Source organism: Ictidomys tridecemlineatus, chromosome 15 (assembly GCF_052094955.1).
Source record: "Ictidomys tridecemlineatus isolate mIctTri1 chromosome 15, mIctTri1.hap1, whole genome shotgun sequence".
Lineage (NCBI taxonomy): Eukaryota > Metazoa > Chordata > Mammalia > Rodentia > Sciuridae > Ictidomys > Ictidomys tridecemlineatus.
Genome location: NC_135491.1, coordinates 5112015 through 5138861, shown reverse-complemented (window position 1 = coordinate 5138861; position 26847 = coordinate 5112015). Strand labels below are relative to the sequence as shown.

At 53.1% G+C, this 26847-nt stretch overlaps 1 protein-coding gene and 1 long non-coding RNA gene across 4 annotated transcripts; one reads left to right on the top strand and one right to left on the bottom strand.

Annotated features, from left to right (window-relative positions):
• Positions 1–780: 780 nt before the first annotated feature.
• Positions 781–10202, top strand: LOC144371012 (uncharacterized). Its single transcript, XR_013431156.1, has 2 exons — positions 781–1597; positions 10008–10202. It is a non-coding gene; the product is annotated as an uncharacterized LOC144371012 (long non-coding RNA).
• Positions 10203–11778: 1576 nt separating this feature from the next.
• On the bottom strand, positions 11779–25573 carry LOC144371010 (sialic acid-binding Ig-like lectin 5). 3 transcript variants are annotated; one of them, XM_078033073.1, is made up of 9 exons: positions 25256–25573; positions 24804–25187; positions 24307–24585; positions 23946–23993; positions 23145–23378; positions 22779–23063; positions 22508–22601; positions 21094–21175; positions 11779–13591 (listed from the first exon to the last, which is right to left on the bottom strand). In XM_078033073.1, exons 1-9 carry the CDS (start codon positions 25290–25292, stop codon positions 13403–13405), a joined length of 1632 nt encoding a protein of 543 aa, XP_077889199.1. In that variant the 5' UTR covers positions 25293–25573; the 3' UTR covers positions 11779–13402. The 3 variants fall into 3 exon arrangements, 1 of the variants encoding a protein (XP_077889199.1); XR_013431153.1 differs by lacking the exons at positions 21094–21175; positions 22508–22601; positions 22779–23063; ... (3 more) ...; positions 24804–25187; positions 25256–25573 and adding an exon at positions 17248–18717 and having other exon boundaries at positions 13502–13591; XR_013431154.1 differs by lacking the exons at positions 21094–21175; positions 22508–22601; positions 22779–23063; ... (3 more) ...; positions 24804–25187; positions 25256–25573 and adding an exon at positions 17189–18717 and having other exon boundaries at positions 13504–13591.
• Between the last annotated feature and the right edge of the window lie 1274 nt (positions 25574–26847).

The following is a 26847-nucleotide window of genomic DNA, read 5'->3' as shown; positions in this document are numbered from 1 at the left end:
GCTTCTGTTAAAATATAAATCAAATCCTGCCAACCGTAGCCTAAAATCATCCCAGGCTCCACCTCCTTCAAAATAAAATTCAAGCTCTTCACTTCGCATGCCTCCAAGATGCCATCCCTCTGTGGTCTTCAGCCACAACTCACTCCCCAGCCAACTGGACCTGGCCAGGCCCTGCTCTTTGTGACTTAGCATTTGCTATTACCTTTGTAGTTAGCTTTTCTAATGCCTGGCTCCTTATCCTGCTCACCTCAGCTCAAGGCCTTCTCTGATCGCTGCAGCCTGAGAAACTCCCTCCCCTGTTTCCTCAGTCACACCATCAAATAGTTTTCTCAGATTGCCTTTCATTTTTGGAAAGTACCCTGGCCATTTACTTGTGTATCCATGGCTTGACTCTTCCTTAGAATTGGGGGCCTAGAGAGCAGCAGCCTTTCTTACCTTGTGCACTGCTGGGTTCCCAGTGCCTAGGGCATGCTAGGAGGTACTCATTCAGTGGACATTTGTAGATGAGTGGATGAAAGCTGAGACTGGAAGGTAAGGTCCAGTCACCGCAGCATCCTGCATTCAGTGGGTTCCGCCTGGCCAGAAGTGCAGGGGGTGGAGAAGCCCACCAGGCATTTATCTGGCTGAGGTTGGGGGTCCAGACCACAAAGGGACATAAAGGACCTCAAATATCCACTGGCTCAGGGTGGGGAGTCAAATCAGGGTTTCTATCAGGGGTGGGACAGAGTCTGATGAGGACCTCAGGAGGTGGATTCCTGGACTAGGTTGACTGTTGTCCTGTCCTGCAGGAAGCCATCCATGAAATGTGTGAGGACCTTTTCAGCATCATAGCCAATGAGAGTAGATCTGGCATTGGGAACTTCCTGTGACAGGCCCACCAGGACAGACTGCCCAAAGCCAGTGAACGCCCCCTCTGCTCTGCCAGAAGTTCCCGCGCAGCTCTGGAGATGGGCGTCACCCCTAGGAACCGAGCAGCCTACCCCCCCCCCACCTCTATCCTGTTTTGGTGAAGAAAGCCTTTGCTGTCTTCTGATATAAATAAATCAAGCACAGGCTCCTTTCTTTGGTAGAAGCTGGACCTGTGTGGTCAGCTTTGCCCATCACTGCCCACTCTTTGAAACTACTTTCTGTGTTCTGTGGTCATTTCTCCGTACTATTTTTCTTAGCTTTTCTCAGCCAGCCCATGCCACCAAAGGGAAACCCACTCCCTCAGGCACGATGCTGTCCTGCAGAGATGCTAGGTGGAAGGTGGTGCTACTCTGGGGAGACAGGGAACTGATCTCTGAGAGTCACCTTCGGCCTTGGGAGCTGCACCTGGTCAGTTTGGGCACCAAGAAGATGTGAAAGAGCCAATGATCTTCAGTCAGGCATTTGGAGGTCCAGGCTGGAAACATTAAGATTCGGAGTCACCCATAAGGAGAATGAAAAGACGGGTGCTGGGGACAATCTGAGAACCATAAAGGGGTCTCCCCAAGAGACTAAGTAGGGAGAGAAATCCAAGGGCGGCAGAGGGAAGACTTGATCAAGTGCTGGGGGAGAGAAGGTTTGACAGAATGCAGTGCTCAGCTGTGACAGATGTGCCCGATGGTTGTGACAGGTGAGTCCTGGGGGCTACTTGCTGGGCTCACTGACAGGGAGGAGCGGGAGGAGTCAGTGGGAGCACCTGACGGCTGGTGTGTCCTGGTGTGCCTGACAGCAGAGGCCAGCATGGCTGAAAGGCAGAGCGAGGGGATGAGGTTCAGAGAAAAAAGGAGCCCTGTAGGCTAAGGACCTCAGGCAGGGAACACTTACTAAAGCAGATGAGACTCCTGGGTGGATGGTAAGACACTGGGCGGGGCCCCCTGGATGCTGACCTGTAAAGGAGGGGAGGCAGGAGGCCAGCGAGGGTCTTCTGCAACAGCCCAGCAGCAAGGAGGTCTGGCCTAGGGGGCTGGCTGTGGAGATGCTGAGAAGTGTTTGGCTTCTAGGTTTGTTGTGACAACTGAAGGAAAGGTCAAGGGTGACTGCAATTTGAAGCTACCCACAAGAAGAGTGACAAGAGTGGTCCTGGGCCCCAAGGCCCCTGGTCTGAGCAGCTGGAAGGGTGGAGAAGGAGAAGCATGTTAGGTTAAAGGAATCAGGAAGTTGGGGTTTTAGATGCCTGGTAGATATCTGAGCGGCACTGGTCCCTGTCCTCCTGGTGTGACAGTAAGTATACAGTTAGGATATAATTCTGAACATCCTAAATCCTAGAAGCCGCCTGACTTGCTCTAAATGGTGAGGAGGCTCCTGTAGTAGTCCAAGCTGGGGACCAGGGTGCTATGGTGGTTTGAGGAGGGCCCTAATCTTGCTGCATTTCTATGGGTTCATCAGGCAGAGAGGTCAAGGAGGGTGTGACTGGAGGCCTGGGGTCTTGGCTGGGTGGGGATGGATGATACAGGAAAGGGGAGGACAGAGAGGGTCCTAGGATGGACTGATCCATGTCTCCGTGAGGCTACAAAAGCTTGTGAACTTAAAACAGGTGCAACCCCAGCTGGTCCCCACAGAGGTGCCATCCATGCTGCCCCTGTCTCTAGAGGTGACTTCCTTTCAGAGGAAGTGATCAGGCCATTCCTGGAGGTGGTATCCTGCCCCAGTAGTGAAATCCAATTGGTCTTTCAGGTTTATCTACCTTCCCTCCAACACAGCTGCAGGCCCTGACCTCCCTCTGTCTTTGTGAGTCCTGCACCTCCTCCCAGACACTGAGCAGCCCTGGAGGGCCAGCCAGGTCGATCTCCACCGTGTCCTTCTGATCAGGGCTGTAACAGGGGAGGCTCTGCAACTGGTCCTGAAAGGCACCCATCCCTCTACAAGGGACACAACCTAATTCTGAATATACTTGTTTATTTCTCTCTGCCCCTGGAAACCCCTAGGCCTCACCTCTTTGTGGTGCATGAGTGCAACCTGAGCAGCTTTTCAGGCGCGGTGTTCTCTTTAGCCAAATATAACCCTCCAGCCCCTGGCTGGAGAAAGCTTCCTCTTGTGCACACCTGTGCCTGGTCCATTACAGGCAGGGGTGCTGTCCAGGCAGCCTCCCCACTTCTCCCTCTGATCCAAGGGAAGCCAACCCCACGATGCCCGCCCTTAGGTGAGCCTCCTTCGACCACAATGAGGGCGCGCTGCTCTGCCTCGAGGCCCAGGTGCGCCCCCTGCTACTGTGTGACGCCATGGTGATGTGGGTGCCTCCGGCAGCAAGGACTCCACCCGGCTGGGCACGTGACGCGAGGGCATCCGCCACTACCCAGACGTGGTGCTGGCGGCCAGGCGGCGCGCTGGGAGCTGCCACTCACCGTCGCCATCTATGGAGACCTGTTCTGGGGCTTGGACTAGGAATGCAGTAGCCGGTAGCGCCACCGAGCTCTTGCTGCACCTTCTGCAAGGTGGTGTGGCACGTCTCGTGGGAGCCACGCACATTGTGATGCGTGAGTGCTGCGTAACTGGAAGGGTGTGGTCAGGAGTTTGAGAGGAAGTAAAGGCGCGGAGAGGAAACTGAGTGCATGCCCAAGGAGTAAAAAGGAGACCCTGTGCGTAACCTAAGAGGAGGAGCCCAGTAAAGCGATGGGATATGCGCATGCTCCAGTTTGGGGCTGGTGCCCACTGAAGGTTCTGGGAAGGCTGCGCGCCTCCGCGAGATGGAGTAGGACACGCTTTAAAGCATCTGATCTTGCCCTCTTTCTTGGTCCACGCAAATAGAGGGGCAAAGGAGCCTTCTAGGGGCTAGCGATGTCTTAAAAAAGACATTTTGTCATTTTTTTAAAGGCTTTTGTTGTTTTGTGTGTGTGGGTGTTTTTTTTTAAAAAAAAAACAAAACACTGCTTTGTGTGTGTTGTTTGTTGCTTTCTTTTTGTTTTTGCAGTCCTGGGGATCCAACAAGGAGCATTCTACCCCTGAGCTGAAACCCCACATGCCCACCCCCCACCTTTAAATTTTTTGACAGGGTCTGGCCTTAAGTTGCAGAGCCCTCAAAACTTAAGAGCCTCCTGTCTCAAACTCCCACGTGCCTGGGATCACAGTGTTTGCCACCAGGAGGCGCCGCGGGGTCGCTGCTTTATAGCGCTCAGGTCTCCCTAGGGTCCGGGCCAGCCGGGCGGGGATGCCTGTAAACAGCACTGTGATTAAACCCCTGCAGCTTGTGTCTGGCCCTCCGCGTGGGACTCGCAGGGGACAGGGTCCAGGAACTCTGTGGGAACTGCGCCCCAGAGGCCTGGGGCCCAGCCACCTGCTTTCAGAGCCAGTGGAGTTTCGGGTCCGTGTGCTGAGCGCTTCTGTGGGGCTTTGGCGAGCCGCTGAGAGCTCCGTGCAGTGAGATGAACAAAGTCAGTTGAAGTGACAGATACAGGTCCCAGTCACCGTGAGAATGCCTCCCTTCCAGGGCTCCAGTCCACCAGGTGCTGCGCCCTCTCCTTCTACCCCGTGTCCACCTCCTTGCCTGTAGCCAAGCCTCGGTAACTGAGCTGGGGCTCCCACCGCCGCCTGCTTGGCTCCAGAGCTCCCAGATGCTGTGGGACTTCCCCTCCCCCACTCTGTCCTATTCTTTTATGCGTCTCCACCTGAATCTATCCTGGTGTCTCTGGCGTGGGTGAAGAGGACCTCGTGGGCTCCCAGACCTCAGGCTTTGGGGGCAGAGCTGGGCGAGCCTGTATTAGTGACTTAAACTTTCTGAGCTTCAAAACCCTCCAAAGGACTTGCGGGCCTGGGGTTGGAAGTGCAGAAAGGAGGATGAACCACTTGCTTATTACTTTTGAGGTTTGGCCACCAGGGGGCTCTTGGCTTCAGGGTTGCTGCTTTGTGGTCCCAGAAGAGATGAGGTTCTCAGAGCCTCCTCAGGAGCTTTGCTGGGCTGGGTCCCTTATCAATATGCCCTTCCTTTCCCACCTTCCTCTTTAATCCCCCAGGGTCCTCCTGGAATCTTTCCTGATTCTCTCCACCCACCTCACCCAACCCTGGGCACAGGGCCCTCCCATGTGACCATCCGACCCTTTGGGGTGTAGTTCTACCCAGCTGGACTGATCTCTGAGGGCAAAACCCACATCTTTCTCCCCATCGGATCACATAGCGTCATTCATCTAGAAACATTTATTGATCAAATAATAACATACATAATAACAGCTCCAGTAGGGGCTGTTCCAGGCATGGGTCATGGTGTGTGTGTGTGTGTGTGTGTGTGTGTGTGTGTGTGTGTGTGTGTATGTGTGTGCCCGCGAGTGCGCACAGCTTTCAGTCTCACAGGAGAGAGATAATGGATAAATCAATATATATCACCGGGTCAGGTGACGATGAGTGCTGGGAATTTAAAATAAAGCAACATAAAGGGAAAAGGTATAAAGGGAGCTATTTTCGTTTGGGAGGTCAGGGCCTCTTTGAGGTAAAGGCAGGTTCCTAGCCATGATGGAGTGGCCTGTGTCAACCGAGATTGTGAGACCAGCTGGAAAACCAAGCAACACACACACCAGTCCAAAGACGTCGGAGAGCTACCAGGTGGCAGTAACCTAGAAAACCGGAAGCCCCTTCTGCTGAAGGGGCCGGAAGGCTAAGGAAGCAAGCAGAGAGCACCAGCTCAGAGGGGGGATCAAGCCTAGCTTTGAGCTGCGTCAGGGTGGGCTGGAGACAACATGGTGCTGTCTGGAGCTATTGCCGCAGGAAGAGCTCAGGGACCACCGTGCAGCGGGCCAAGCCCAGCAGTGTGCTTAGACTTTCCCTGGGCAACCGCGGGACGGGGTGAATAGAACTTGATGTCCAGGATCCCACAAGAAGGGATCCAGTGAACACCCACACCTTCAGTTAGGACTTAAGAAGGGACACAGATGAGAAGTAAGGGTCACCCACAAAAGGCCAGCCATGCCTCAAACTCGACCCTGGACTGGATGCGGGGATCTATCCCTATGCTATCTGCTTGCCAGAAGGCAAAAATAGGCTCCTCCCAGCCCCATGAGCCCATTTAGGTTTAACCAAAGTTAACTTTGAAACTCGTTCCTCAATCACTGTAGATGCCTTTCAAGGGCTGCACAGTCACACGTGGCCACGGCTGCCACGTCGAACAGCACAGACCACAGGACCATTCCGCCATCACTGTGCAGCGCTGTGCTAGACTGTCCTTGATTCCAGAGGAAGGACACTTCAGACAGCACTCATTTCCACACCTTTTTATACAAAATACTGGACATTCTATTTAAAAAATTTTGCGAGCCTTCTGGGAGATATGACAGAACAACAGAGCACCAGGAGGATTTCACAGGTCGCCCACTTAGAGGAGAGCAGGCCTGGGTTTCGACTGTCCCCAGGGGCCCAGGAAAACAGAGACGCACTGGAAGAGCTCACTGCTGAGTTGGAATACATTTTAAAAGGAACCAGGCAGAGAACCAGAGTGGGCTCCTGCCATGGACCACTAAGGAATGACCTGCTACAGGGGCACCTGGCTCCACTTGGCTCCGCCCTCCTCCACAGAGGGCTCTCCCCACTGCCAGCCCATGACAGCACCAGCTTCACGCCACCTCTGCCCTGGCTGAGTGCTCACAGGAGCTCACAGGCCTCCTGTGAGTGCCCCATGGGCTCCCCCAGGGGCAGTGGGCATGCTTGGCTCGGCAGGTTTCTCTGCATGCTCCATATTGTCCACTGCACCTGCGCCTCCAGGAACCTTGGGAACACTGCCCCCAGCTTTCTCACCACAGCTGGGCTAAGGGCCAGGTCCTCTGGTGAGCCCTGTTCTCATCATTCCCTTGGTGGCTGTGTTTCCCCAGCTGTGCTCAGTTACAGTTTGAAAAAGCAGAGATAATTTGACTCCTGGTCAAATTATCTTTCTGCAGAGCATATCCACTCTTGCTTCTAGCAGGTGGATCACCTCGGTCTGATCAGAGATGGAGGAAATTTCAAGTCTGTTTTTGTTTGGTTTTGTTTGTTTTCAGTGAGTTTTTTTTCCATTTTGTTTGTTCTTGTTTTTTAGTGCAGGGGATTGAACCCAGGGGTGCTCAACCACTGAGCCACATCCCCAGCCCTTTTTATCTTTTGTTTTGTGGCAGGGTCTTGCTGAGTTGCCTAGGGCCTGGATAAGTTGCTGAGGCTGGCTTTGAACTTGCAATCCTCCTGCCTCAGCCTCCTGAGAGCTAAGTCTGGTTTCAGTCCTCACCAGGTCTCATCTATTTGGCCCAACCCACTCTATAAGGTCCCCCACTCTATAAGTTTCTGTAAACTTACAGAAACACGTCAGTGTTGATGCTCGTCTTTGACAAGCCTCAACCACAGTTTTTACTCCCGTGGCTCCTTGTAACTGAGAATAGTCTACTCAGCTTTTCAACATCTGCTTGGATTCAGCAACGATTTTGGGGATAAAAACCATGTCCAGATACTTGGCTTTTCTCTCTTGAGTTCCCACTTCTTTCAGATCTTTACCGTGAACTTTTTCTCTCCATTGACTCCAAATATTTGAAACATTGTATCAAACTTTTCTACTTTTTGGTTGGTTGTTTGTTTCTTTTCCACAAAGGCATTTGGTTTGAAATGACCTGGAAAGCCGTGGTCAGAATCTGGTCACCTGAACTGGAGAATTTGCTGCACCTTCCTGCTCTAGTGCCTCTGTCCCTGCGGTTCTAGGATGCCATCCACGAATGGACCCCCGGAGGCCTGTTTGTCCCCTGGCCAGCTGACCTGACACAAGAGCTGCACCACATAAGGTCCACTCTGTGGCATCACCAGCTGTGAAGGGGAGTCAGCAGTCCCCTGCCCGCCCTCCTCCTCCCCGTCCCCACACTCCATGACCTTGCCCTCTTCTAGGACATGCCTGTCATCCTCAAAGAGAGCCCTGGTGTCCCTGTGTTCCACATGTGGAGCATCTTGTACTCGGGGGCAGGACGGTGCTGGTCTGGAAGTCTTAGGGCGGAGGGCTTGCCCTGGCCTTTGGTGCTGAGGACTGTGCTGTGTGGCCCTGGAGCATCTGGGTGAGGATGGCCCCTTCACGGAACTAGCACATGTGACCGGATCTGAGTCTACCTGGGGATCCTGTGCAGAGGATCTTTGGATTAGAAGAAGTGTGGTTTGGGGTGCAGTGTCTCAGGGTGGCCCAATGCTGGGAGAGTTGTTGGGTCCTGTCCCCACAAACTTGCATGGGGAAGGCAGGATCCCTTTGTGCCCAGACTCCAGGACCTGAATGTCAGGTACCTGGGTCAGCACTGGGGGACCTAGAGCACAGAGCACAGGTGGCACAGGAGTGGCCTCTGCACAGCCCCCGCTGACCCTTCCCTTTCAGCCTCAGGCCTTCCTGCCTTCCTCAGCCCAGGCCCCTGGAGGAGGCTCTGCCCCTCTCTGGCACATGCAAAGATGGTGTTTTCTATTTGGGAGAGTGTCTCATGAAAAACGTCCTCCTCTCCCTCACCCTGCCATCCCTGTGGCCCGGGGAGCTTGATCTGGAGGTCCCTAAGGCGGTGGCATTGGCCCAGGGCCTTTGGTTGGCTTGCTGCAGCTGTTTGTGGGTATAAGAAGTTGTGGTATGTTCCGGCCTCCTCCACAGTTCAAAAGATAGAGATGATTGTAGAATAAAAACAGAGCTTTCAGGGTGGGGAAGGTCAGAGCCTGAGGAGGCAAAGGCTCTTGGTCCTGCACTGGATGCACCTTCTCACATGCAGCTCCTACCTGCGCGTTTCTCCACGTTGAACCCCAACACGGAGCCCAGAGACCCTCCGTGGGGTCAGTCCACCCGCAGCAGGCCTCTCTCCTCTGCATGCTCACAGAGCGGGAAGCAGCAGCAGCAACCTGACTTGGAGTGGGCAGGTCTGGGACCCCCGATGTCACCTGACCAGCCCTCTCTGTGGAGCCCCAGGACAGACGTAGGAGGAGCAGGCAGCTGGAGACACTTTCTAGATTAGACTCCCCAAGCTCCTATGCCAGGGTAGTCCAGGACCACCCAGGAAATGAAACTGAGCTCCTCTCACTCCAGGTCCAGCGGCTGCCTGACCATGGCTCCTCCCCCCACGGCCAGTTCAGGTGTTGCCTTCCCAGGTGTCCATCTCCACTCCCCTCAGATGTGGGGCCTGGCTCCCTCCCTCCCTCCCGCTCCCCACTTGGAATTCTTGAAGCTTCTCTCTAGGAGCAGGAGGACCTGGGGCCAAGACCTCCCTGGCCATCAGCCCATGTCTGGCCACCCAAGAAGCTTCCAGAAAGGATGACTGAATTCAAACTCCTCTGAGATGGCTTCCTCCATGGTCAGGGCTGTAACTGAGAGCTGGGCCCCTGGCTCAAGCCGCAGATGTGGGTGTGACACTTGCTCTTCTTGTGTCAGTTTGAGTCCAGAAAACAGCTGGACTTGCTGGCATCTTTCAGCCAGTTCTTACGTCTCCCACGGGCCCTGCAGTCACACCTTCGGAATGAGCTTTGACTTCTAAATAGTTCCTTCATCCCCCCAGGCCTCCCCCCTCATGGTATCTATCAATTCTCCTCTCCTTACCATATCACCATTTTGCCCTTTCTGGGTCTTCTGTGCCCCTCATGACAAATTTTTCCATCCCGGGGTCCCCTAAGGCCACAGGATCATTTTTCCAATCTGAGTAATTACTGTTCACACCGAATGAAGAGATTAGAAATTATTTCTGTAACCCATGAGCTAAAATACATATTTCTAATGAGTCTCCTGATACTTCATTCTTTCACGTGAGATCAAGCAGGACTTGACTTAGAGCCAGGCACAGAATAGGGCCACAAAAATGTTCTTTTGTTGTTGTTGTTGTTGTTCAAAAATAGTGTTGTCCAGAGCTACATGACAGTAGAAGGAAGGGAGTTAAATCAAGAGATGAATCCCAGCCCTCTGGACAGTGAGGGGAGGAGGGGAAGGAGTCTGACACAGTGTCGTATGGACACGTAGTCGGCCCTGAGAGGTGAGGAACCCGGTGCCTTGTGAGAAATGTGTTGTCTCTCTGCAGCTAAGTCCTCTCTTCCCTAGGGCGCTTTCAGAGGGGAGGCTGAGGAGAAGCTTGGACCCCCTTAACAGCCCCTCTGTCCTGCAGGACAGAAGGTCACCAACCCGGTTCCCCGACTTGCTTCCTTCTGCCTCTGAGACAGACCCGAGCTTGTCTGCAGGGGGCGCTCCACCCGCCAGGGCCTGCTGGGCGACCGGGCCGCGGGGTTGGCGCTGTCCGTGGTCCTGGAGCACCGCGGGTCTCTGAGTCCAGGAAACTGCCTGCTCTTGCCATTCGCCCAAATCCCCAGGCACAAGGTCCGAGCCCCAGGCCCGCAGGACGCCCAGATAAGCAGGATCCGGGAAGAAACGGGGCAGGTGCGCGCCTCTCGGTGCTTTCCCTCGGGCCCTCTGTTTGCCCTGTGCTTATTCCTCCACTCTGGGGGAGACGGGGAGACGAGGAATTCTTCTGAGGACCACATGTTGAGTGTTGCTGGCTGTCCCCTCGCTCAGGAGCCCAGGAGGGAGCTGGGTGTTGGCTGGCGCTCCCCGGTGCCAGGCCCCGGGTGCCAGGCCCCGGCTGTCTCCCCACACTGCTTCATTTCACCCTCGCCACCAGCTGAGAGGGGGCGGTTGGTAAGTGTCATCTGACAGAGTGGGAAACTGAGGCTCAGAGTGGCCACACAGGGTCTCACATCATCGCCTACGTTCTGGGGTTGGGATGGCAACCGACACCCACCTGGTACCACAGAGCGTGCTCCTGAGCCCTGTATCAAACACTGGATCCCCAAAGAAACCAGAGGGCAGAAGACATGCTCTGGGGAGGGTTTACATTCAAGAGGGATGGACCATCAGACCGTAGCACAGGAGCTGCCACCAGAGGGGAGTCCAGGGGATTTGAGGTCATTTCTGCAAGGACCAGCTCCCAGCACCACCTTCCTCTGCTTCCAGTGGATTCTCAACCTGCTTACTACAGGCAAGGCGTGATCCACCGGAAGGTTCCCAGAGGAGGAAGGTCGCTGGTGAACTTCTGTGCGTCTTAGGGGAGCAACCAAACCAGCCAGAGCACCTCAGAGAATCAGAATTTCCATGTGGCCTGCAGAGAGGGTCTGGGGAGGCGAGGGGAAGCAGGAGGCTGGGGATGAGCTGCGCTGAAGCAGGAAGAACCGGCCGAGGCTGGAGTTGTAAAGGGCACCTGCTGCCTGTTCTGGGCCAGCAGCGGTGTGAGCTGTGGGCCTGTGGCTGTTTCCTCACTGCAACCTGCAGTGTGCAGGGATTTGCCTCATGGAATAGACTATGTTGGGGAGAGGCTGAGATACTCGAAACACCCATAAATCAGCGTTGAGCTCTGCCTTGGCTACACACCGCGCAGGCACTGGAGCTGCAAAGACAGCCAGGTGGACTCGGCCCTACTGCAGAGGGAACCCAGCCCGGCCTGCAGCCTCCATCTCTTCCTCTTGCCCTGAGCAGCCCTGGGGCTGCTGTGAGTTGGGGAGGGGCTGTGGGGACCTGGACCCACTTCCACCAGGACCGACTTCCTTTCAGCATTCACTCAGCCCTGGCTTTACCCCCTTCACCATTTCAGGATCTGCCAGGCCCTGCCAGGTCCCTGGCCTTCAGTCAGATGGGTCTTGCTGACTGTCAGGACCTCTCCCAGTGTCCCCACAACCAATAATGTCTGGTAAGCTTTATACTTTGCAGACCTAACTTTATCTCCAGAGTCCTCTGAGAAAACTGTTCCAATTTTAGTGTTGTCAAATCTATCAAGCCTCTGGATAGGCGGGATGAGTTGTCCCTGACATTGGGCCATAATCTCTGTTAAGGAACTTTTATTTTTTATTCAAAATCTCCAACAAAAGATGACTCTCAGAACACCAGACTTGTCCTATCTTGCTATATTTTCACGTTTTTGTTACAAAGATTCACATTGTGCGGTCATCTCTCAGTCCCAGAAGCAGGACAAGAAGGTCCTCTTCATGAGTGACCCCATACTGACACTTAAGAGCGTCTCATTTTCTGCCTTTGACTATAAGCACTCCTTGTGTACATATTCTGAAATAAGAGTGGGTGCTTTAGAATCCTGTAAGAACATAACAGTGTGGCCCTGGGTATTTGGTATCACCAAAAAGGACTACACAAGTTTTCTTTTTCTCAGAGTTGGCATAATGCACAATTCGTCTCCTTCTGCTCCTTGACATTCTCTGGTGTTTAACGTTAGGTGTGTGTATGGTGAAGACCTTCAACAGACTGACCCTGACTTTGCACGACTTGACTTATGATGTTTCAACTTGACAGTGGCACAAAGCAGGGCTGGGGATACTGCTCAGTAGAATAGTGTTTGCTCAGCCTGCACGAGGCCCTGGGTTCAGCTCCCAGCGAGTCCCTCCATTATCAGGGTAAATGAGGGATCCATGGTAGTGTGCCGAGCCCCCGAGCTGTGCTGTCCTGAGGTTAAAGGTCTTATGTGCACCCCCGTCATGACCCAAGGAGCTCCTGTGGCTGGGATATTAACCCGAGCTACTCTGTCTCTAACTGAAGCCTTTATCCAATACTCTGTGCCACACTGGACTTGCCCACTCCTTTCCTCATGGCCATTTGAATGTTTAGGAGACAACATTGCTGTTTATTTACGTCACTGCTTTTGTCTTAGCACTTAAAAAACCCAACGAGTTTGGGTTTCGAGAAGGACGTGTATGTGGTCTGTGTTCGGTCCACCCTCTCAACCATCCACCAAGGACCAGCATCTGGAGAGCAGGATGGACAGCAGGAAGGCATGAGCCAGATGGAAGCCAGGGGCATGGTCTCCAGGAGGAGGGTCGCAGCTGCAAAGCTGGGGTGGTGTGAACCAGCGTGAAGGGTCCAGGGAATGGTGGGGGCTGCAGGGAGACCATCAAGGGCCCGGAGAACCAGAGGAAGGAGAGGCCTGTGAGAGGTTGTCTGAGGCCAGGAAGAAAGTCATTCTCAGCTCTTAGGCTGTGCACAGGCCTCTGGACCCTCTGAAGGGGCTGAGGAAGGGACTGGGGAGGAAGAGAGATGCTGAAGCCCTTGGTGGACATGGTGGGGTGAAGAGATGACCTGGAGAGCACAGTGGTCGTCACAGCATGAACCCGATGCTGGGCAGAGGAGCTGGCCTCTCCTAGAGGGGCTTCCACAAGCTGGTGGCCAGCTCCAGCCGGGGTCCCCAAGCCTCAGGGGAACTTGCCCGGAGAGGCTTTTTGTTGGGAGAAGCAGGAAGCAGCTGCCCTGCAGCGCACCTCTGCTGTGGCTTCCATGTCTCGGTTTCTCTGACTTACAGGATGGGAAATGAGGACAGAGGTGAGGTGGCTCTCTTGATAACAATGCCCCAGAAGGCGCTGGGGCCGGTTTGAGCCCAAGTCTCTCCATCCCGCAGTGGCCCTCTCTCTGCTCCACCAGGGCCGCGCTTTCAGTTTTGGGTGGCGATGCTTCCTGCTTCCGCAGTCCTGACTTCTCCTCTCCTCCGCCAGGCCGCGCTCTGGGGTGTCCTCACTTGCTCGTCTTGATCTCTGAGTACTCTGTGCTGCTGGTGGCCTCGCGCCCCCGAGGCATTGCCAACGGGGTCCCGTGGAAGCTGAGCGTGGCGTAGTGCATCTCCTGCTTCCCCGGGGGGTCAGCGCCCCCAGCCGGGCAGGCTTGGTCCCCGGCGCTGTCGGGACAGGACTTCTGCCTGGGACCCTGGAGGGGAGCAGGGAGAAAGGCGGAATCAGGTGGGAATCCTCACCTGCGAATTCTTAACCCCCGTCGCCGGGGCATCTGCTCCCCCCTACGGCAGCAGGCGCCGTCGCCCTCGGCGGCTCCGGGGTCTCGCCCTGCTCCTTCCTCAGGGTGGTCGATGCGGAGTTGGCCTCCTTGGACCCCTTGTAACCGCTTCCCGGCGGGGCAGCCGGGCAGCTTTCCTGACTGGACCTGGTGCCCGCCCCCAAGCAGGTGCCTGTCGTCACTGCGTGACCCCAGGGAGCCCACCGGCTTGCTCTAGAGCCGAGACCCGCGAGGGCGGCAGCCTGCAGGTCCCGCCCCAGCCTGGTGGAGGCGTCCTGCGCCGCCCCTCCCGCTGCCCCCGGGACCTGCCCTCTTCCCTCCGGGGCCCCAGCACCGCTCTGCCGCTGCACTGCAGGTGCTGGGCCACCGGCCTGCGCTGTGACTTGACCCCACGCCCAAACCGGGATCTCCTGGCCAGCGCTCCCACCAGAGTGGCCGTCTTGGTGGGAATGAACCGGATGCTGGCCAGATGGGAGCCACAAGGCACCTGCCCATATAAACAAGGGCCGCCAGGTCACAGGGGTCCTGGGGCATTCAGCAGTCCATCCGCAAAGAGGTGTCCTGCGGAAGGCACCTGTGAACAGCCCCAACCAGACCCCTCAGGTGCCCTTGGGAGCTGGGGTAGGGGACCACTCCCCAAGAGACCCCAGGTCCAATTGAGGAAAACATCTCACTGCTCAAGTGGAGGTCGGGCTGAAGGGACAAGGCCTGAAGGACATCAGATCCTGGAATTCCTCTTCTCTCCGGGTAAAAATAGGGGCAAAAAAAAATGTTTTCAATTTTCCACAACCCCCCCAGAAGCTTCAGCACAGGGAAACCCAGACTGAAGCCCCATTGGGAAGACAAATTTAAAAAAAAGAAAAAACAGAGAGAGAGAGAGAGAGAGAGAGAGAGAGAGAGAGAGAGAGAGAACAACCCCAGGATATCCTGTGATAAGTACAGAATGTGAAGGTGCAAAATAGCTTAGTGAAACGGGTAGCTGCATATTTTCAAAAAAGGAATGGAAAAATCACAAATACGTTCTTAATAACCCAGAATGGAAATTCAGATCTATAGAAAATACCAACATTTTACAGAGTAGAAGGAAGAGTGACCAAGAGATATGAAAGTGTTCTGTGTGAGAGGCATTGATTTTTAAGTAAGAAAGAAGGAAAACAAAACATTAGAGAAGTAGAGCCAAGTAAAAATAAAATGTGAAATCTCCACATCAATGACCACAATCAACACCGATAGGGTAAACCCAAGAGGGTGTCACAGGACACCCTTGAACAGCTGCTTACACACCATGTACAAAAAACACCGCTAAAGCATAAAGATTTAAAATGTTGGGGAAAATGAGGTTTGAAAAGCATAAGACCCCATCTAACCCACCGCAAAGTTGGGTAGCTGTGTTAAGATCCAACCAAATAAACTTTAAAGCAAAACTTATCGGTGTGAATGGAAAGGAACATCATGTGTGATCAGATGTTCAATACACTGAGAATTGATGCTTCTAAAATAAATAGTTTTAATTAAAAGCACACAGATATAAGAAACACGTGGTAGATCTGCAGGGAGGAATTGACAAATATGTTATCATCATCTAAGATTTTAAGACACCTTTCCCGAGATAAAAATATGCATATTCTTAAGCACACAGGAAACATTATAAAACCTCATTAGGTACAGGTCACAGATCAAGCCTCAATACAATGTAAAGTTCGGTATAATAAAGACCATGCATTTTCACCAAAAGGCATCTAGTTAGGATCTTTTATGGAAAGTGGTCTAAAAATATCTGTATAATTTTTTAAAACACCAAATAATGTAAGATTCCAAGAAGAAATCTTGATGAGCTCTAACATATCTGGAACTGATCGATGTAAAAATAACATATCAAAACTGGTGGTGTTTTAAAGAAATGCGTCCATAACTACTTTCATAAAGAAGAAAGAGCTATAAGTTAATAAGCTAAGTATCCCGCTTAAAAATTAGTGACGCACATCAGAATGAATGGAAGCAAGCAGAAGGCAGGGGCTGAAAAAATGAGAGCAAAACCAAACCAGGTAGAAAACAAAGGTGCAGTGAGAAAGTCAAACATCCCAAAAGTTGGTTCTCTGAAACTGATAGTAAATAGGAAGACAGTGAGATTTACCTAGAGAAAAAGAGAGAAGTCACTGGGCACTCTGCCAGGAGTATAAAAGGGGAAGTAAACTCTCTAAACTAGTACAGAGACTGCAGAATGCACGCACACATGACCTTTTTCAAAAAACTAACATGTCCCCAGGAAAAAGCTCACTGAACAACACATAAAATGACTGATCTAGGAAAATGGAGTGAGGAGACAACACCAAGCCCTTGACATCTATCAACCTGTCAAGAAGTGAGCCATCCCAGATTCATGCACTCTCTTCCAGACGATAGAAAGGAGCAATTGTCTTCACCCCCTCAATGTTATCTCCCCACCCTTTTTAGGATGGGCGAGAGCCCATCTGTGTGGGGGTGTGAGTGACCATTGACCCTGAGGCCAATCACTGACCCTGACCTTGGAATGCTGTCCCCCTCGACCTTCATTGGATGGAATTTTCCCCTGAATTTCTTGTTCCCCAATAAAAGGCCACTCCCTGGCGTGCCCCTTCCTCTCTCCTGCTGGTCTCTTGTGTAAACCTCGCTACCCCACCGGGTGGCTCGAGGCAGGAGCCTCTCAGACCTGGTCAAGAAAAAGGTAAATTGAGTTTCTGTGTGTTTATTTTGATCTCACTAGTTAACTTCTATGCTTCGGACCTCTAGTATGGAAGCTAGCGTGCTGGTCGCGCGGCAGATCAATGTCCAAACAAAGTCGACAGGAGAAGAAAGGAAGTCACAGGTCTGTTGATGTAAAGAGGCAAAGACACTAACCAACTGAATCTACAGGGTATCAAAAACACACGCCCGGAACAATGTGGCTCTCCCAGGAAAGACAGAGTAGTTTCACCTGAGAAAAATCTTTGGCAGAAGCGTGTAGTATGAGCAAGACCCAGGCTTCAATCCCCAGTACAACGACATCAACAAAAAATTAATCGTCACTAACAATGGTAATAGATTTAGGAGGGCACAAATCCTATCAGTTGGATTTTATTTGAAATGTTCAATAAAAATTTATAATAAAAAATGTAAAGTGGTTTAGTGATAGAAAGGAATTTCCTTAACCTGAATAAGGTTGACAGAAACCAACCTAAATGGCAGGATACTGAGTTAGAGAGTTCATTTCCCTCAAAGTCAGGAGTAACAAAAGATGCCCAAGGTCACACACTTCTCCTTGAGTTTGACTGGAGTCTCAGTCAGTGCATTAGAACAAACAAAAGGAACAAAGGATATAAAGAGAAGAAATAAGCTGGTATGATCTTGTAGCTGACAAAATCATCTAATTCGAAATCCCAAAGGATTCAAAGTAATACCCCACACCAACCAATATATGATGTTTTTAAATTTTTAAATTATTCAAAATAATTCAATTTATATATACAGATTATTTCAATTAATAGGATAGCTTACCAAATCAAAAGGATACAAGATAAATTAAAAATGTAATTTGAGCCGGGGATGTGGCTTACTTGTACAGCACTTGCCTAGCATCTGCAAGGCCTCAGGTTCAATCCTTGGCACCAAAACAACAATAAAAAATTAGTAATTTGAGTTTCACTCGACGAAGCTACTTAGACAATGGAGCTGGTTCTTGGCACCCAGACATCTGTGTCACCTGTGCAGGTGGGTGTCACCGTAAAGGGATGCAGTCACAGAGAAGCCCTGGGGAGCCCACCAGAGGAGTTCAGCTCCATCTGTGTTGGAAAGAAAAAGCAGAAGCTCTGTGTGGACCGACAGTGAGGAAGTGAAACGCATTTTTCCGCAGTTCAGCAGATCTCAGCCGGTACCCAGTGGTCTGAGAGGTGGTGCCACTTCTGTGGCTGCAGGAAGCCAGGTCTGTGTGCTTTCACTTCCCCTCAAAGTGAGTATTCAGGAAAGTGGGTAAAATGTTGAAATCTCATAGAAGAAAATACACCTACGGGGCACATGAGAGGAAGTCCAAAGGGATGAGCTGATTGTTGAAGAAAATAGAATCACACCTGCATCGAATTCAGCTGCTCTGACTCCGCAAATCATGGCAGTCTAGGATAACACCCGTCTCTGAGATGTCATCTCTCTCTGAGAAAAGAACAGGCCAGCTGGTGCAGTGGTGCACGCCTGTAATCCCAGTGACCTGGAGGCTGAGTGTCATGGTTTAGATAGAAGGTGTCCTCCGAAAGCTCCTGAGTGAGACAATGCAAGAAGCTTAGAGGAGAAATGATTGCGTCATGAGGAGCTTCACCCAATCAGTGCACTAATCCCCTGGAGGGATAAACCAGTGATAACTGGAGAGGGTGTGGCTGGAGGAGGTGGGGTGACCGAGCCTGCCCCTCGGGTTTATATTTTGTCCAGGAAGGGATCTCCCCCTCCATCTGTCTGTCCGTCTCTCTCTGCTTCCTGGTGTCTCCAGTGGCTTCTCTCCGCCACGCTCTTCTGCCATGCGGTTCTGCCCTCACTTGCAGCCCCCAGGAATGAGTGGAGCTGGCTCTCTATGGACTGAGACCTCTGAAGCCATGAGCCCCAAATAACCTGCTCCTCCTAAAATTCTTCTCGTCAGGTCTTTAGGTCACAGCAGCCAATCGCTGACTGAAACACCGAGGTGGGAGGACGGCAAGTTCAAAGCCAGGCTCAGCAGCTTAGCGAGACCATGTCTCAAAATAAAAAATAAAAAGGGCTGGCGGTGTAGTTCAGGGGCAGAGCATTAGTGAAGCAGGAGAGAGGGCCTGGGTTCAATCCCCAGCACTGCAACCAGTCAATCAATCAGTCATTAACACATCAGCAGGAAAAAGACCTAAGAATTCCTCAGCTACCAAAGGAATGAGACCCTAAATGACACCAAAGTCCTGCCTGTCATATTTTTTTATTGCCAAAAAAATCCCTCACATTTTAAAAAAAGGCTCTCACTCATCATTTAGGCAATATGAAATTTTTAAAAATACACTTTTTAAAAGATAGATATTATAATAGCAACCCTAACCACATTTAGGAAGAAACATCAAAAGAGGAACCAGCCCTGTGTGGAGAAATCCTACATCTTCCTTGAAAACACTAAAAGAGATTTAAGACGAATACACTTGTGTGGATAAGAAGGATTCATAAATAAGCAAATTCTTCCCAAACTGACCAACAGGCTCAATGTAACTCCAATGAAAACACCACAGAAGTCTGTTTTAGAACTTGACCAACTGATTCTACAGTCACATGAAAACCAAAGGGCCAAGAATAGCCAAGACTATTGTGGAAGGAGACCGAGGAGGGGTCTTGCCCCACTAGACATCGGGGCCTCTCTGTTTACTCCTAGACCGTTCTGGCTCAGAGACAATAAACTTGGTCATTGCTTCATAGCAGAGGCCACAGAAGGGGCCCGCTCCCACATGGTATGAGGATGCATGACAGAGTGGCATGTGTGTCGACACAGGAAGTACCTGTGGGTACACACTGCACACCACACACAGACACCAACCCCAGGTAGGTTCAGCACTTAAATGTGAAAAGCAAAATATGAAAATTTTAGTAGAAACTTTACCCAAATATCCCAATCTTGGGATGGGAAAGATTTTCTTAAAAGACACTCAGTAGAATAAAGATGATCCATGAAGATGATCACCTTACAATTAAGAACTTACGTTCACCCAAGGTCACCTTGGGAAAAGTGAAGGCCAGCTACTCACTGGGAGGTACACATTTGCAGAAAAAAAATTAGTGTATCAATACATAAAGCCCCCCAACAAATTCAAGTTCAATCTGACAAGACTGAACAGTCAGTAGAGGAACGGGCTCCGGATGTGACAGGCATTGCATAGAGAGGTGTGACATGCCAGAGAAAATGTAGAAATTTTCATCTTCCTGGACACCAAGGAAATGCAAACCGACACCGTAGTGAGAGAGTGAGACGAGAACACACTGAGACAAGCAGTAAAACCAAGCTGCAGAGACTGTGGGCGTACCTCCTGGGTCTCACAGGCACAGGTGGGGGTGTACGTGGATACCAGGGCTTCGGGAAAGTGTGTGTCACAATCTTGTAAAGATGGACCTTCACATACCCGTGACCCAGGCATTCAATTCCCACATGATGCTAAAGAAAAACTCCCTGAATCTGGAAACAACTCAACTGTCCATCTGTCTGAGCCTAGATAATCGACATGATCACAAGATAAACTATTGTACAGGAGGGAAAAATAAGCTGCAGTTCTACACAATAATGTGTCTGAATCATCAGTGTGATCCAGAGTCCACAAAGCAAGTCCAAGAAGAGTGAGCAGAACAGGGCGCCCTTTGTGGGTTGGGAAAAACTAAGTGGAGTGTGCTTCTTATATGTACATGTCAGCTCTAGGAAGAGGAGACCCAGAACAGCAGCACTGGGCGGGGACCAAGCAGCCACACAGGCAGGGTGAGGTGTCAGCCATCGCCCACACCTTCGCATCGGGCTGGAAGGAAGGCTCCCGGTGTTTCACATATTATGAATAAAAATGAGGGAGTAAGAGTGAACAATGCTTGTTCCTGGGCTAAGTGCTTATCAGGAACCAAGCACCGTGGGTAATTCCATCCAGGGTAACGTGGACCTGGTTCTATAAAGGGGAACATGCTAGACAGGAGCAGGCTGAGGGAGAGCCAGCCCTGGTCCTGAAGAATGTCACCAATACAGTGAGAGGGTGCAGACAGGTGAAGAGGGCATCCTGAGCCCCTCAGCACAGGGAGGCCTGCAGGACCCTGGGGACATGGCGGGGGGATGCCCGCAGGGAGGAAGACAGGGTTTTCCTGGAGTGGAGGTTAGAGCCGAGGGTTAGACCAGGGGGCCTGGTGGAAAGGGGGAGGAAAGGGTGTTCCAGGCAGGAGGAGCTGTGCCTGCCGAGGTCAGAGCTGCAAGTGTGTGTCTCTGTGTGCGAACAGTGAGAAGGCCACTGTGGCTGGACCAGAGGGCAGGGAACAGACGGGGCTGGCCATCAGGTGATGGGCCCGGGAGTGCGGACCTGATTCTCCCAGCAATGGGACAACAACTCGGGGCTCTGGTAGGCTGGAAGGTAAGAGCCTTGGGGAGAAGGTTCTGGCAGCCTGTGTCCAGGGTGAAAGGCGGAGGCGAGGAGGGAGGTAGACTGAGTGTCCAGCAGAGTTCGGGCAGGAGGATGAGTCGAGGGCCAGTTAGCTTTCTTAGAAGGAAGGCGGGCAGACGTAGCCATTACCGGCTCCGGAAGATGAAGGGCAAGAACAGGAGAGAGGGCACCGCCTGGGTCTCTGCCAGGTGACCAGGGAGGAGCAGGTGTGGGAAATGCTGAAGGCCTCAGTGTGGACGTGCACAGACCTCCCCGCCGCCCCATGACCCAACGCACATCACTCACCCAGGGGACGGTGTCCATGACAGGGTCCCTGTCATCCATGACCTCTGGTTTCCCAGGCCCGTGCTTTCTGCAGGACTTCACTCTGAGGGAAGGAACACACAGGCAGTCGGACCAGCTCCAGCACAAGTGGGCAGCCTGCCGCGAAGATGGAGAACCCAGCCGACCCAGAGCCTGGACGTGAGAGGACTCCATCCCGTGCCCACCCAGGGACGGGGCTGAGTGGCCTGGGCCTGCATTTCCACTCCTACAGGACCCCTTCTACGTAAGAACTTGCTTATGAACGATCATAGGAGCGTTATTCATGATGGCCAAGAGGTGGACGCCACCCAAGTGCCCATCACATAGTGAATGGGTGAAGGAAATGTGTGTCATCCGTACGGTGGAATATCACTGGAGTCTTGTTTTCTTTTTCCAGTGCTGGGATCTAACCAGAGCCCTGAGCATGGTGGGCACGTGCTCCTCCACTCCAGCTCCAGTCCCCAAGCAGTGCCCTTTAGGAACCAAGAGGGTTGAAGCTCTGACACGGGCTGCAACGTGGGAGAACCCTGAAGACACTGTGCGAAGTGAGAGGATCCAGACGCAAAGGACTGGTACCGTAGGGTTTCACCTACGCCAAGCCAGGGACAGAAGAGGGTAGGGCGGGAGGAAAATCGGGGGCTGACGACGAGAGGGAGCGGAACCCTTTTTCACTTTGGCCTCACGAAAACCTTCTAAATTGATGGTGGCGATGGGTGCGTTCCTCTGTGAACACGCTGAAAGCCCTTGAGCTATTCACCTTCAGCCCTTAGATGGCAGGTACACACAGTGTGGACCAATACGGCTGTCAGGAAGGAGAACAGAGGCCCCTCTGCATCTACTGAGTGTGGCGCTTCTGGGATCCAGGGGCCTCTCGCCTGCTCACTGCCGCGAACCTCCCTGTCCTTTCCTGGTGGATTCTCGGGATCTGGTGGGGCCTCAGCAGCCATTCTGCATTGGCCTGAGCTCCTGATGCTGGAAGCGGGGCTCAGCCACAGTTTCTAGCTCTCCACCTCCTCCCGTCCCTCAGTGTGCTCCACCAGACATCTGCCTCAGCCCCTCCCTCCTGGGGATCACAGCTGCAGACAGCACACCTGAGTGGCCCCTGCCCCCACACCCTGAATGGACACACAGATGTCACCCTGTGAATGTGACTCCCTGGGGCTCACATTCACCTGCTCCATTAAACCCCCCTGAATCCGCCTGTCTGGATAATGCTGTACCCCCCCCCCCAAGGAGCCAGGGTGCTCCTTGACTGCCATGCGCATGACCTCAGGCACCCCACCCCCAAACCCAGGGTCTGTGAGTAGTAAAATCTTCATTTCCATCCTGATCATTGGAGGCCTTCCTTCTCCGCATCTTAAAGATCCTGAATTACAACTCCGGGACCAAGACTTACATGCAAAAGAAGAGGAGGCAGAGACAGAGAGAGAGCAGGGCCCCTGCACCAGCACCTCCAAGGGCTGCGAGCAACACCCCTGGCCCGGACCTTCCTGCAGAGAAGAAGGGCAGAGGACTCACTCTCCTGCTCCTGGTGGAGCCGCTCAGGGCTGGCTCAGTCAGGAAGCCAAGGGCCCCACTCCCAGCCGCTTATTCCAGACCCAGCCCCCCCCCCAGATCCAGGAGGCTCCCCTCAGACACTCTGTCTCCCTCCACGACAGGCCCCTGACCTGGCAGCAGCAGGACGGTGGCGCTCTGGGTGCCCTGGGCGTTCTGGGCCTCACAGCTCAGCCTGAGGTCAGAGCTGAGCGCCCCATGCAGCCTCAGGGAGCTGTTGGTCCAGGGCCCCACGGAGCTGGAGGTGACCCTGAGGGAGGCATTGCTGCTGTTCCCCTCCAGCAGCCCCTCCCCCAGCCGCCAGTGCAGGGAGGGGGGCGGCCAGGCGCAGGAGGAGCAGCTGCAGAGCAGAGCCTGGGCCTCCCAGGAGCAGGAGGGTCCCAGCAGCCTTGGGGGGTCTGTGGGGAAGGAGCAGGAGGGTCAGCAGGTGCCCCTTCTCCAGAATCCAGACGTCCAGACCTCAGGGTTCCCGAACTCACAGGAAAAAGTGTCTCTGTGGAGCCTCACAGAGACATTTTGGGAGCCCAGTGCATTCTGAGCTCGGCAGGTAAAGGCCTCTCCTTCCGCAGCCCCTACTCGGGACAGGTCCAGGAGCCCAGTGTCAGAGACGTGGGAGACGTTCTGGGTGGAGGACCTCTGGAACCAGCTCAGCTGGGCCGCAGGGTTGCTGTCTGCAGCACAGCGCAGCACCAGAGCCTGGCCTTCCCGGAAAGCTGGGGGGAAAGAGGTGCTAAGAGACCGCCAGCGGGGGACTCATGGGGCCCTGCTCCCAGGTCTGACTGGACCTCCCCACTCCCTTGGCCCATCCCCAATGGATTCCTCCTCGTTCTCAAAGGCTTGAGCCTTACACCCTGGAGACTTTGGCTGCGAGTCTTGAGAGGAGGCGCAGCGTCTCACAGGGACCTGTGTGGACTGTGTGGCAGAGAAAGCAGAGAGCCCTGTGGCCTTGGAAAGAGGGTAGGTCAGTGCAGCAGGACCAGGACTCAGGAGGCCATGCAGGGGCGGGAGCCCCCAGAGCCGAGCCATGGTGAGGTGGGGTGGCATGGATCTGTGGGTCCTGGAGATCCCAGTAAGAAGTGGACCTGGCAGGGACAGGGGACGGGCAGGGTCCAGAGACTGTGACTTTGAGAAGAACCTAGTGTGTGAACGTGGGGTGCACAGAGGGAAGGTGATGGAAGGGGACGGTTCTTCCTTCCTGCTCCTAAATCCAGTTCCAGTAAGCTTGAGTCCCCTGTACTTGGAGGTGGTCTCAGCTGTGGACTGGAAGAGCGCTTTCCTACCTGTGCCGTTTCCCAAGAGGATGTGGATGCTGAGGTTCTGAGGGGCATCTGGGAGGAAAGACAGGGCCCTGCTTCAGAGTGAGCAGTGGGAAGGGCGTGGGCCATGGAGGAGCCCAAGGGGGCCATGGACACCAGGAAGGGGGGGTGCTGTCCCTCTGACCCCCCCACCTGGACTCCAAGCGCTCAGTTCCACAAACAAGTTGTCTGACTTTATCCTTCTCCTTCTACACACACACACACACACACACACACACATACACACACACTCACACACACACACACACACTAATTTACACACACACTCACTCACACACACCCTGCTCACAATACCCTAGGGACCCCGCTGGCCTCCTGCACTCACAGGAGACATTGAGCTGGACGGTTCTCTCCGTGGTCACCGCAGATCCTTGCAGTTTCACCTGACAGGTGAGGTTGGTGTCGTGGTCCTGGGGCCGCGGGGTGAGGCTGAGCACTGAGGACTGGAGGGCCCCGGGGGCCATGGAGCTAGTGACCGCCCCTGTCCAGGAGAATCGGAGAGGCCTTCCCCCTTCACAGGACCCCGGCAGGCGACAGCTCAGGTTTGTGGGGCGGCCGGACTCCAGAGGCTCCCGAAAGTGGATGACGGGCTTCTCTGTGAGGGCTGAGGAGGAGAGAGCCAGATGCCTGGGCCCCAGAGAGAGGGGACACCCAGGGGGACGCTGAGAGTGACTGGAGCCTCAGGGCCCGAGCTGGCCCTGGGTCCTGTACCACCTCTGAGCACCCCGGCCCCAAGACCAGAGCAGGGACAGCTCTAACGTCCTGACCCTGTTCTAATCCAGGGGTCTCCACTACCTGGGTACCATCCTGGGCCCCGCCTACCTGTCACCTGCAGAGTCAGCTTCTTATCTCTGTAGATATATTTTATATCCCGTCCTATATCTGCTCTCAGGACGTAGCTTCCTGTGTCCTCCTTCTTGGCGTCTCTGATGAGCAGAGAGCAGTTGTTGTCCCTGACGTCCCCAGGGAGATGGAATCGATTCCTGTATTCTGTTCTGACGTCCATTTTTGGGTTGTTTGTGGCCACAGGACCATCATAGTATGTCCAGTCCCCTTCCCGGAACCAGTAGATGTAGAGCTTGCTGGGGGGATCCTTCCTTCTCCAGGGGTAGGAGAAGGAGCAGGGCACCAGGGCACACAGGCCAGCCTGCACTGTCACCGACTCCTGCAGCTGGAGCTTGTACCCCGCATCTTCCTGCAGGGACCCTGGGGGGACACACAGGCTCAGCTCAGCCCCGTCTCCATCCTGGCCGCCCCTCCCTCAGCCCACTCACCTGCCCAGAGCAAGGGCAGCAGCAGCAGGGGCAGCATCCTGCATGTGCCAGGGCCGGAGCCAGTCCAGGGTCCTATGAAGCTGGGGTAGGGCAGGACAGAGGAAGCCCTGGCAGGAAGCCAGTGGTGAGTGACAGCTGTGGTCACCCTCCAAAGGGGAACTGGTGGCTTGTGCTGCTGGTGCTGAGGTGGGGCTGGGGACCAGCTGCCTCCACAAGCCTACAGTTGCCTCAGGGATGAGCTGAGGTCCCCAGAGGGTGGGGTCTTGTCCAGACAGGAGGCTGGAAGTGCCTCCCTGCAAAATGGTGTAAGTCAGCAGTGGATCATCAAGGGTTGATGCAGATGGGAAAGAGGAAGGACAGCTGGACACAGTGGCACACTCCTGTAATCCCAATAAAGAGGGAGGCTGAGGCAGGAGGATCACAAGTCACAAGTTCAAGGCCAGCTTCACTAACTTAATACAACTCTCAGCAATGTAGTGACTCCCTGCCTCAAAATAAAAAAAAAAAAATAGAAAGGGCTGGGGCTGTGTCTCAGTGGTTCAGTGCCCCTGGAGGCAATCTTCAGTTTTACACACACACACACACACACACACACACACACACACACACACACACAAAATCTCTCTGCTAAATTCATAGTGTGGCTTCTGTTTTCATATAACCCTTAACTCATTAAATCTGAAGAGATAAAAAGATCAACACTGGAAATTTCAAAGGCCTTCATGATAACTTAGAGCCAGCTGGGAACAAGAGCAATTTCCCCCGACAAGTTAAAAGGTGTCTTCAGCAAACATCACGCCAAATGGAACAGCAGCATCAGGTCCTAAGGCATGAAAATAAGTAAAAGATACAAGAATTGAGAATAGAAAAAAATTAAAAATACACTGAGATTTCAGAGTGGTAGTCATCAGGAATTGTAACAATAATAAATGCTGGGGAGGATGTGGATGAAAGGAACACTTTTGCTGTCTTAGTGGGAGTGTAAATTAGTACACGCACTCTGGAAATCAGTCTGGAGTTTCCTCCAAAGACTAGGCATGGACCCACCATATGACCCAGCTAGGCCACTCCTTGGTTTTTACCCTGAGGAATTTGTCATGTTAACTACAGCAATATGTGCACTCCCATGTTTATAGCAGCACAAGTCACAATAGCCACACTATGGAACCAGCCAGGTGGCCTAGGTGTCCATTAATGGGTGAATGGTAAGAAAATATGGCATATACCCACAGTGGAGTGCTATTCAGCCATAAAGAAGAGTGAAATTATGTCATTTGCAGGAAAATGGATGGAACTAGAGACCATGTTAATGTTAAGAAAAGTAAGCCAAACTCAGGAGGTCCAGGTCACGTGTTTTTTCTTATATGTGAAAGCTAGAGAGGAAAAAGGAAAAGAAAGTTGGGGTGTATCTCATGAGAACCACAGGGAGATGAGCAGAGGAAAGGGACCAAGGGGTGGGGGAGGTTAGGAGGGACGGGGAAGTGCGGGGGGTGATGTTGGCCTCATTTTATTGTTGTTTTGTGTGCATGAGTGGATGTATAACAACGAATCCCATCACTATGTGCAACCACAGGGCACCCGTAAAAATGCAG

Coding starts and splice junctions, on each gene's coding strand:
- LOC144371010 (XM_078033073.1), bottom strand. CDS start 25,292: ATGCTGCCCCTGCTGCTGCTGCCCTTGCTCTGGGCAG. Junction 25,188..25,255: donor GCTGCCCTTGCTCTGGGCAG/GTGAGTGGGCTG, acceptor GTGTCCCCCCAG/GGTCCCTGCAGGAAGATGCG. Junction 24,586..24,803: donor GCTGACTCTGCAGGTGACAG/GTAGGCGGGGCC, acceptor TCTCCTCCTCAG/CCCTCACAGAGAAGCCCGTC.